At 33.7% G+C, this 11,210-nt stretch overlaps 3 protein-coding genes across 3 annotated transcripts in view; 2 read left to right on the top strand and 1 right to left on the bottom strand.

The window, feature by feature from the left end:
• The window catches only part of LOC126774818 (zinc finger protein 608-like), a 361,874-nt gene that overhangs the window by 205,475 nt on the left and 145,189 nt on the right, over positions 1-11,210 (top strand). The gene's annotated exons all lie outside the window — the stretch shown is intronic.
• LOC126774883 (NADH dehydrogenase [ubiquinone] iron-sulfur protein 4, mitochondrial) lies at positions 98-1,305 on the top strand. Its single transcript, XM_050496535.1, has 3 exons — positions 98-266; positions 340-499; positions 793-1,305. Exons 1-3 carry the CDS (start codon positions 214-216, stop codon positions 1,147-1,149), a joined length of 570 nt encoding a protein of 189 aa, XP_050352492.1. The 5' UTR covers positions 98-213; the 3' UTR covers positions 1,150-1,305.
• The window catches only part of LOC126774808 (sodium channel protein 60E-like), a 181,036-nt gene continuing 177,865 nt past the window's right edge, over positions 8,040-11,210 (bottom strand). Inside the window, exons 28-30 of the mRNA XM_050496419.1 lie at positions 10,677-10,899; positions 9,768-9,876; positions 8,040-8,795 (exon numbers count right to left, since the gene is read on the bottom strand). Of these exons, the coding sequence (XP_050352376.1) occupies positions 8,593-8,795; positions 9,768-9,876; positions 10,677-10,899 (535 nt within the window). The 3' untranslated portion in view covers positions 8,040-8,592. The remainder of the gene's footprint in view (positions 8,796-9,767; positions 9,877-10,676; positions 10,900-11,210) is intronic.

The following is an 11,210-nucleotide window of genomic DNA, read 5'->3' as shown; positions in this document are numbered from 1 at the left end:
GATCGGTTAGCTAAATTTAAAAATTGATATTAAAAATAAGCTCAGACTTGTGATAAATGAGTCGTTAAAATATAATCCATTATTAAATAAAATAAATTTATATAATCTGTTGCAATTTTATAACGTCAAAATTGTCAAATATCAGATGTTCATCTTGTTGGGTAATCACATGAAAACATTTATTTTCGTTGCTTGAAGAAAAAGAAAGGAACCATGTTTAAAGCATTAAGTGCCACGACAAGGTTGTCTAGAACAGCCCTGTCCAGGTCAGTGTTACATAATTGTTAAATATCTAATTGTAGTTTTATCATTATTTTGTATTCTAATAATCTCTTGTAGGTCTTTACCTTCTTTCTCAACTTCATCCACACGCCCAACCACTGGGGACCCGTTTAGCAAAAAAGAGGCTCCAATTATTGATAATGAAACCGTGCTTGCTCTTCCTGAAGAAATCAAAGAGAAGACTGTCCATGATGCCACTATAACAGTATCAACCAAGGTATGAAAATAGTCTGTGCAACAGTACAGGGTAATATAATTAATAGTATATTTAGTAACTCAAACTAAAAACTATCTAAAATAGTTTTTTAATGGTATATCTATTTTTACTATTTTACATTACTGCGTTTCACAATTTTTTAAATAAATAATACTTTATTTTTTAACAATAACTTTTCATTAAATGATAGTAAAGTAACTTTATCTCAAATTATCAATTATTATCTTTTGAGTTGATTATTATTGGTTGTTAAAAATTATTAAAATGTTATTTAAAACAATTTTGAAATATAGGTTGATGTTTCACCTATAACTGGCGTTCCTGAAGAACATATCAAAAATCGACGAGTTCGTATTTATCAACAGGCGAAAAATGCAATGCAAAGTGGTACCAGTAACACTCATCACTGGGAAATGGAATTTGACACACGTCAAAGATGGGAAAACCCCCTGATGGGCTGGACTTCTACTGGTGATCCATTGTCTAACATGAAAATACAATTCGCAACACCCGACGAAGCTATAGAACACTGTGAAAAGAATGGCCTGATCTGGTACTTGGATGTTCCTAAGGTGAAAAAAGAGTTAAAACCTAAGAACTATGGAGTAAATTTCTCATGGAATCGTCGTACCAGAGTATCAACCAAGTAGATTATCGAGCCCAGAATAGCAATATTTAATTTTATTTGTAGACATGTTACAAAAGTCATTTAAGTTGAAAGCTTGACTAAAATTACTGGTGTAAAATCTTTACTATTGTTAAAATGTAATTAGTTTCATTGATTAAACATCCTCAAAAGCAAATTACTTGTAAGCCTTTTTTTCTTTATTTTAGTGTAAATTTTTTATAAATACTTGTATAATTGAAAAGCATGTCTTTTCTAAGATGTATATTGAAATTAGTATCAAACCAGTACACAATTAAGTATATAAATAAATTATAGAAGTTTGTGAAATTTAAATTACTTTTGTTCAATGAAAAATCATTTAACTTACTGAGTTCATTTCATTAGTGAAAAAACTATCATCGGCTTGGAAAAGAAAATACCCTGACCTGAGAAGAACTGGCGAAAGTAACTAAGTGGTTTTTGTTATCAATTAATGATAAAATAGCCAGGAGGGGATTATTTTATTCCTAAGGTGAGCTATCATCTATGAGGTCACTAGTTATATAATAACTTTTCTTAAAACACAAAAATTTCTTTGCTGTTTTTTTATATATAATATAAGGCTGGCTGTAAGTAAAGTATGATTTATAAATTGATTCTGAGGTCCCTTCGCAAGACATATCATACATTGCCTCATAAGCATATTACTGGCACACTTATTAATTTCTAAGCAGTTGAGTAAGAGGAGTGATTAGTTTGTGTTCTTTGTCAGTGTTATCAGTACCATATTTCTCATAAAATCTGTGATATTTTTCCGAAAATACATAACATTACCGAGTATGTGTTGAGACGCAACAGTGAACATTCTAATTTATTTATAATTATTGTTCCTAAGTTTTATTATGCGCCAATAGCACTTCTACAGCACAAAACATCGTATAGCGGCTGCTTTACCCCAAAGTATGCCGTAAGATATCATACTTTTGAGTAATGCGGTTTGAATGTAACTGAAATACATAATCGAAAACTCCATCGAAACCTGGGCAGTGCTCGACTCATTGCAGAGATGTCATATCGATTGGAGATATATCGAGGTACTGAGATGTCTGTACAATGCCGCTACAATGACTGTCCACATCCAGGACTGTAAGACGAAGGCGATCCAACTGCGCAGAGGGGTGAGACAGGGGGATGTAATATCCCCGAAACTGTTCACCAACGCGTTGGAAGACGTTTTCAAAACGCTGGATTGGACTAGGTATGGAGTCAATGTAAACGGCGAGTACATCTCACACCTTCGATTTGCCGACGATATCGTCATCATAGCAGAGTCGCTGGAACAACTCACCGAAATGCTGCGTAGCCTAGGCGAGTCTTCCCGGCGTGTCGGTCTCGGTATGAACTTGGACAAGACCAAGGTCATATTCAATAGGCATGTCGTGCCGGGACCGATATACGTCGAGGGGAAACCTCTCGAAGTTGTTAGTGAATATACCTACCTAGGACAGATAATACAAGTCGGTAGGAACAACTTCGAGAAGGAAGCCGATCGAAGAATTCGCTTGGGATGGGCAGCATTTGGCAACCTTCGTCAAGTCCTCAAGTCGTCTATACCGCAATGTTTGAAGACGAAAGTCTTCAACCAATGCGTCTTACCTGCCATGACATACGGTGCCGAAACGTGGACACTAACTGCGGGACTAGTCCACAAATTCAAAGTCGCTCAGCGTGCTATGGAGCGAGCTATGCTCGGAGTATCTTTGAAGGATAAGATCAGAAATGAGATTATCCGGAAAAGAACCGGAGTCACCGACATAGCTTGCAAAATTAGCAGGCTGAAGTGGCAGTGGGCTGGTCACGTATGTCGTAGGACCGATGGCCGTTGGAGCAGACGAGTCCTAGAGTGGAGACCGCGAATCGGCAAGCGCAGCGTAGGGCGCCCTCCAGGCAGGTGGACCGACGACCTTAAGAAGGTGGCGGGCACCAACTGGATGCGGAAGGCGGAGGACAGGGAGCTTTGGCGCACCTTGGGAGAGGCCTATGTTCAGCAGTGGACAACGATTGGCTGTTGATTGATTGATTGATTGAAATACATAATATATTAAGCGAGACGTATGAAAATCGTATTGTAGACACATCACAAAAATATATTAATTAGTATTTATCCAACTGTCACCTCGAGTAACAAACATCGCGGAGAGCGGGAAAATGAAAGTATAGGAATTGGCGCGAGGTGAAGACGGTGTTTGTGAACAGCGAGCTGATATATAATATTTATGTATGAGTAGTAAGTAGTAACAGCTTCTTAATGTCCCATTGCTGGGCTAAGGCTTCCTTTCCTTTTTGAGAAGAAGGTTTGGAGCTTATTCCACCATGCTGCTCCAATTGAAATTGGACATGTTTTCCTTTACCGTCAAGCACGAGAGGAATTATAAACGTATATTATTTGTAATATGGACCTTACGTCGTGAGTCAATGGGAGAATTGCAATTTTAGCTTCAGCAGTAAGGCCAAAAAATTCAGTTGATTCTACTGGAAATAATTATTGACTTCGTTTTACATTTGGTGTGCTCAATAATAGAACTTTTGTATTTTTATTACTTACAGTACAGTACAGTAGAGTAACAGCCTGTTAATGCCCCACTGCTGGGCTAAGGTCTCTTCTCCCTTTTGATGAGAAGGTTTGGAGCTTATTCTATCACGCTGCTCCAATGGGGGTTGGTAAAATACACATGTGGCTGAATTTCAATGAAATTAGACACATGTAGGTTTCCTCACGATGTTTTCCTTCACCGTCAAGCACAAGATGAATTATAAAAACAAATTAAGCACTTGAAAATTCAGTGGTGCTTGTCCGGGTTTGAACCCACGATCATCGGTTAAGACTCACGCGTTCTAACCACTACGCCATATCGGCACTTTATTATTTACACACCTAATGAAGTAGGTAGCACTGTTTTCGCCGCCATATTGCATCTTCTTTTAATTTTAAAAACAAGTCGAGTACTAAATAATCAACGTTAAACTGTTCTTGACAAGAAAAACAAGTGATTAATTCGTTAAGAACATAGTAAGTGGAAAGTATTATTGTTAGTTACTATTTCGAATTAAAAAATCGCCTAAACTAATACTTATTCAGACATACAACTATATTCATCAAACAGTATTATGTTTGTTCATTACAAGAAAGGGCAAGTCATATTTTTGTATTTTGTATACATGAGGAATAGGAAAGGTTCGAAAAATGATCCTCGAGGAACCCGCATCGACGCTTTAAATTTACTGTCGGCCAAAGTTCTTTCGTAGAAATGTGCAAAATAAAATTAAAAATATATATTTTTTTAATTATTAGGAATATTGGCAAATGTTGTTTACATTTACCAATATACCACAGGCAACAGAACCACTGCCTTTTAAGAGTTATATTAATAATAATAAACTTATTTGTTCTCTCCCACAGACATTTATATTTACAACTTTTTTTTTATGTACCTTAATAATAAATACATTTGTGTGTGCCCACACAAGCAACCAAGTTTGAGCTCTTGCCTCCCAGGCAAGGTTACGGCAGGCAAGGTCAAACTGGAAGAAATCTCTGATGAGCTCATACGCCGCTAGAGAGCGAGGCGTAGACGGGTGGCCTACGGTCGACAGCTACCCCTCTGGTGGACGAGAATAGCCTTTAAAATAGTTGGAGGTTCACCGGAACACTTGATGCAACAGGAGTAGAGCATAGGTCTGTATTCGGATAAATGCTGACGGAGATGCGGATGTATGCGAAAGCGATCCCGTGGCCTCGCCGCATACACCTTGACACCTTGGGGTTTTAATCGGTAGGAGTCCGACATAACTCCCTCGCCTTCCCGAGAGGGAAGTATCCGAAGAGGATTACCCCAAGAAAAAAAAATAGTCAAGGTTTTGCTTATTAACATTGTTAGGTTTGAAGAAAAGGTTATTTCATATTCTCATTTACATTTTTTAAATATTATAAACTAAAAATCTGAAATGTTTATTTATATGTGATTCTTAGTCTCATTACTTACTTCTTTCTTCAATTTGTAGTGCATTCTATCCCTATTTCTTATGTACCCAGTAGTAGCTACGAAGCTAGCCATCGTCGTAGCCACGAAGCTGACTGTAGCGAAGTACTAGGCGCCGCGATGAATGTTTACCTCATTTTTGTTTACATTCAGCATGCCGAAATATAAAAATATCATTCCACGGTATTTTTTTGCTTCTCGCCCGACCTTTATCAAATAATTAAATTATTTGTAGATTTTTATTTAGAAAAGTAAGTGTCGTTTTTTTACGAGGGTAATTAAATAAACTTAATTCAATATAAAATTGTGTCAAGTATTGTGAATAGAAAAGTTAAATAAAGTACTATGTTGTCAATAAATTTCTGAATAACATCATAAAATTCTAGAAGTAATTTTGACAACCCTCCTAGCTAGTGCGTAAACCCGATTGCGGACACAGTCACGTTGGCGTCAAGCGATTGTGCTTCACAATCATCGAGTCGATGGACACGAAAAAATACATTTGGCATTCTTTTGGGGCATACGGCTTACGATTAGTTTTATTAAATGAGCTTAAGCTTAGCTATTGCCTGAAAAGGACCACCAGTAGATATGAGGTTAAATAAATAAAAATGCAGATATTTGATATTTTTTTTAATCATAGTTTTCAACATGGTTAATTTGTATTTTGTACCTCGGAAGAAAATCATATTCGCAGGTCTCACTTAAAATTTGTATGTACATATAATACAATTTAAATATAATTAATAATATATTACACAAGTCGAACACAGTATCGACTATGTCCAACGTCTATGACGTAACATGGATCGCGCGATGTTATAATTAATTTGGGAGTACCGACATGAACAAATGTAATCAAACGATTATAGTTTCATTTGTATCTATTTTGTCTCTTTCTGATTACAAAATGTTTTCATATCGCGTCATCCTTGCTATCCATGTTATTACATAATGCATTTTGTCTAGCTACCATAGTTTTAAATGTACATCGTACATCCGAAAATTTTAAAGTAATTCTAACATTTTACTACATAAAATTTTGAAAAATTATTGCATTCTCTTTTTATCTACTTATTTACATAATAATAAAACAGTACACGTGAAACATTTCTAATCTATGGTAACGTTTTTTAGAATTAAAAATTTTGTTTAAAATTGTTTTTTAATGCTATATTAAAGGATTTTTTTAAAAGCAGTAGTGAAAATCTTGTAAAAGCGCTGTGGTAACAATATTACTCGTTAAAGTGTAAGGGTCGAAAATCTAAAGTAATCTCTAAAACTCGATAAGAAAGGTTAAGCACCTACACAAAAGTAGCCAATATTAAAAAAATTCACTCATGGTGAAAAAATTACTGATAAATCTTTGAATATCAATTAATATAGGTACCTATTTTGCATATGTTTTATTAAATATATTAAAATTATAAAAACAAACCTTCGATATTTAATATTAGCAACTTACGAACTACGAATACATACGTACGTTCGTAATCGTTTATGCACAAAATATTCGAGTTCGCAAAAATAGCAGATAAGTCAAAAATTAAGATATTTGTATCTTTACATTTTATCGTGTGATCATTTGTAATAAACGTAGTGTTCTACAATTTTGTTGAACTTAATAATTATGTTACGTAAATGTAATGTTATAATTGGTCACTATTAAACTTTAATTTTAAGTAAAGTTTGTCTTCTAAAAATGAAATATTATGTTTTGGTCCTTGCTACGATTAAAAATCATTTAGAATTAAAGCTTGTATTATGAAAACTAAATATTATACTATTATAGTTATAATTAGCTATATTAAAATTTGAATATTAAGTTTTTTTTATTTAGATAAATTTTCTTTAACAAATGCTATAAACTATGTAAACTTATAATTAATACAAGCTATTGCATACAGAGTGATTAAATTCATTGACAGTGTTACCAACTTAATGGTTTCACCACAAGAACTACTGTATTCTATTTTCCCCTAGAGGTATTTTTATATTGGTTAGTAATTGATTTAAATTGGATTAAAAGATGTTTTATCATAAAAATACATATAAAATTTTATTTTATTTATATACTATTTATCGACTCTATATTAATGGTCTTTTAAAAATATTATGGTAACACTGATCAATAATGTAGCCGCTAGCGGCTAAGGCTAATATGACTAGAAATCATTCAACAGAAGTAATAATGGACGGGTATAACATGCAACATTATACACCATACGACTTTTAACATAATTAAAAGTTATACAAAAATTTAAAATGTCCATATAATATGAGGGTTAATTGATACAAAAAAATGGGACATTAAATTTTATTTCTTCATAATTATTATTAAATAATAAAGTTTGATTTTACTTTGTGTCGGCCGAGATTTTGACAGGTTTTGCTTATTAAAATATCTTACGGATTTTTCATTCACATAATATTTTGTTTCGTATTAAGATAAAGAAATATAACAATACTTCAATAATAAGCGCTTGATTATAATTATAATAAGTTATCCTATAAGAAAATATTGTCTGATATTAATGAATATTTACACCAGTTGACTAATTCGTACTGTAAATAATTATGGCATTATACTTTGTGCGAACAAATTTTAATTAGCTATTTAATTACTTTTATTATAACAACGCGTTATTTGGTGTTAATTGTTAAATATATTCGTAATATTTCAGTAAGTATCTATTTGGCGCGGAAAATATTGCCTCATTAAAATATGCAGTGGCAAACCTTATATCATTGTTTAAGCGTTACCAAACCAATTTATTTTAACGATTTTGGTTTAGTTCATTTGACTGTTAATTATTCGTCATGGTTTTGCTTTATTAGGTACTAAGCTTAATAGTTGTGTAAATAATAATGTCGCTCAATAATTTAAAATTGGAATAAAAGATGGTGACTATTTATTAAACATTTTATTATTACTTAAAACGTAAATTTACCGGAATAATAATTTATCTTGTAGTTGCGTTTTGTTTTTTTGCAAGTAAAAATGTGCTTTACTTATTTTTAAACATTTCTTCGACGTTGGTTCAGTCGGTGGCTTATATATTATAACGCTATTTACAATAACAAAGTATTATTCAATCGTCCAACGCTACCATGTTGAGGTTACTTAAATGTCTTAATTCGAAATTTCAAGCGTGTAAGCTAAAAATCTGCTTTAATTCGTTTAAACTTTGATTGAATACGATTTAAATTATCAAACATTATTGCATTTGGAAGTTTCCGGTATATCGAGGGATTCGTTATCAATAACAATACCACTAATCTACGATTTAAAATCACAATACGAACTAACAGTTGTAATATCACCGTTTTTCCGCGCCTGAACACAATATTCGATTTTTGACAGTTCGACACTCACTTGGTGTTTATGGCCGGACAATGACGGTCATCGGCTAAATTTGCGGAGCCTCCGGCTCTACAGGTGGAGATCAGCTGGGCTGCTCGTCGCTCTCCCTGTGCACGAGTACTCGGACAACGGTAGGTGGAGCGGCGGGGGGAGGCGCTGCGTCCGGTGACGCTTCCGTCACTAAAATGCTGACCGCGCTGTTAGCGTGAGGGGAGGGAGTGCTCGGCCGTGCAGGGGGCTCAACCCGACGCGCTGAGCTACGGCGGGAGGTTAGACGAAGTGAACCTGTAATGTAATATTCTTGCTGCTTAGTTATACATTTTTCTGAACAAAAGCATTTACCGTTGAGTAACTGAAGATTTTAAATATACTTTGTGTTAAGTTACTGTATTTAGTTACATCAAGTCAATGTTAGTGATGACTCAATCACACCTTTATACTTTGAGGATTTAAAAATGTAATCTATAGATTTTGACAGATTTCGAGGAAAAAGGTAAACAAAAATTACACGAATTACGAAAAACCACATTGATACAAAAAACAACGATTCTTTTTTTACATGTTGTTATAACATAAATAACAACATATTAAGTTTAAATATTGTTTTAAATTAAACGATACGTAATGTTCATATTGTTGAAGAGAAAATTATAATAAATGCAATAGCTCCATAACGTACATGGGTAGGGTGACATAAAAGTTGGACGACACAAGGGCACCATGCATAATATGTTATTTCCACTGGTATGCATAACCCATGCATATGAATTCATTCATTAGATAGTTTCGTTAGATAACATCTGTAAATTTGAAGCCTATAGCAACAGGATAAGGAATAAAATTAGCGAACATGCAAAAGCTTTATAATATATATTTTTCTATAAAAACGAATTTTATATAAAATCGATAAAATAGTTTATAGTAGCATTTAGGATAGGGGAACAACTTTCTTTGGATCGTGAAGGCTTATTTTCTCAATTTTGATAGAAGAGATAACAATTAATTATGTACTGATATTAACTGTAAATATTAAATGATACAAGCCTGGATATTTTGTTGTTTAATATGTGTGTACATGTATTAATATGTTTTTAAGATTTTGAAGAACTTGCCCTGAGGATTGTTATAAAGCAGTTAATTAAAAGTTTTTTATAAAATTAACCGATACATGGTTTCAAGATTATTATAGCCCGAAACCCTTCACTCTCCATTCTACCTAAGGGAAAAGACACATAAAGCAAAACATTACATATGAACCTGCTCGTTTCGGGACGGTGTCCATGTCGACTGCGTCCTGATGTCGAAGAAACAGCGGTAACCCGTACGCTGATCTACGCCTAGCTGGTGCTGACTCTGAACCACCAGCCTAGCAGTAACCATATAATATATTTTGACGTGAATACGTTTCTAAGGTTTGGCGGCATGTATTTTAGTCAGACCAATGTGTTACAAATAGAACTTGAAGTGTAGCAGATATCACGTGTCCATCTGAATATTATCTTCAAAAGAAGACTTTAGCAAGCACTAAGTTTACAATTATTTTCCATTAGAAGAGTTCATATTCTAAAATATGAAAATAGATAGATAGTATGCTCGCAGACAGTAACAACGAAAAAAAATCTATTTCATCGTATTTTCTAACAATTACTAGCAAGGAAAACAATATTATAAACCAAATTATAATATATGAGCCTTGATGCTTGACCTTCTCAAATTTGTACATGTTATTATGTATAAGTATATGTATATAGTAGTTTAACTTCATATTATACTAATTATGTTGTAATATGTCCTATGATATAGTTTTGCCGTCATCGTCGAAAAACATATTGTTAAAATATGTGTACAGGCAAATTTATATACGAGCGAAAATCAAGCGACGCAGAATGTATTTTAGCTAACAACAATACAAAGTATCCGTTGTCATTTTTAACTAAGAAATTTAAAATTAGCATTAGAAGTTCAACGATCTACATTAAATACCAATGAAATATAAGAGATATGTACCAAAACTACCTAACGATGCAGCTGAAATATATGACTATTAATATTGGCAACGCGAGACGCATTCGTAAAGCTATCAATAACAATTTTTAGCTATTATTGTAAGTCGTTATGTCTAAATACTTTAACGTAATTAATATTATATCAAAATATATATTGTACCTGTTCATTTGGCTGTGCACCCGGTAATAGCAGAAGGGGCAAGTTGAGCCAAGCTCCTCCTATGTCACTTAAGTCTGACGCATCAGAAGCTCTCGAAGACTTGCGGCTCGAAGCGTGAGATCCTCTCCGTACATGTAATAACGCACTGAGGCGACCACCCCAACCATGTCCGGGTGACCATTTAGTACTCTCTTCTTCTTGAGATGGACTACGATTTTTTCTCCTGCAAAAAAGAACATAAAATGGAAACAATTCCTAACTTAGTTAATTTTGAATATGCACACAGTAGACCTAAGTATGTTTGTGCAAACAAATACATTTTAAGATATAGAGTGATCATACTGGATCTTTTAGTCTGGATTTGTAACACTAAAAATTATTAAATGGTTATTTTTTATTACAATTTCTGACACATTTAAATGATCTTGTGACAAATTTTATTGTAAGCAGAAACGAGATGAATATAAAATAAAAACAAAACTATTGGGTGTACGGCGTCCTGTTCTGTTAAGTAAAAAAAAATAATGATATATA

This window comes from Nymphalis io, chromosome 17 (genome assembly GCF_905147045.1).
Source record: "Nymphalis io chromosome 17, ilAglIoxx1.1, whole genome shotgun sequence".
NCBI classification, from domain to species: domain Eukaryota; kingdom Metazoa; phylum Arthropoda; class Insecta; order Lepidoptera; family Nymphalidae; genus Nymphalis; species Nymphalis io.
This window is presented reverse-complemented; position numbering and strand designations above follow the sequence as displayed.

What these genes read in the sequence shown, in the direction of transcription:
- LOC126774883 (XM_050496535.1), top strand. Translation starts at nt 214, where the DNA reads ATGTTTAAAGCATTAAGTGCCACGACAAGGTTGTCTAGAACAGCCCTG. An exon ending in TCTAGAACAGCCCTGTCCAG is followed by an intron (nt 267 to 339) that starts GTCAGTGTTACA and finishes AATCTCTTGTAG; the next exon opens with GTCTTTACCTTCTTTCTCAA. An exon ending in CTATAACAGTATCAACCAAG is followed by an intron (nt 500 to 792) that starts GTATGAAAATAG and finishes TTTGAAATATAG; the next exon opens with GTTGATGTTTCACCTATAAC.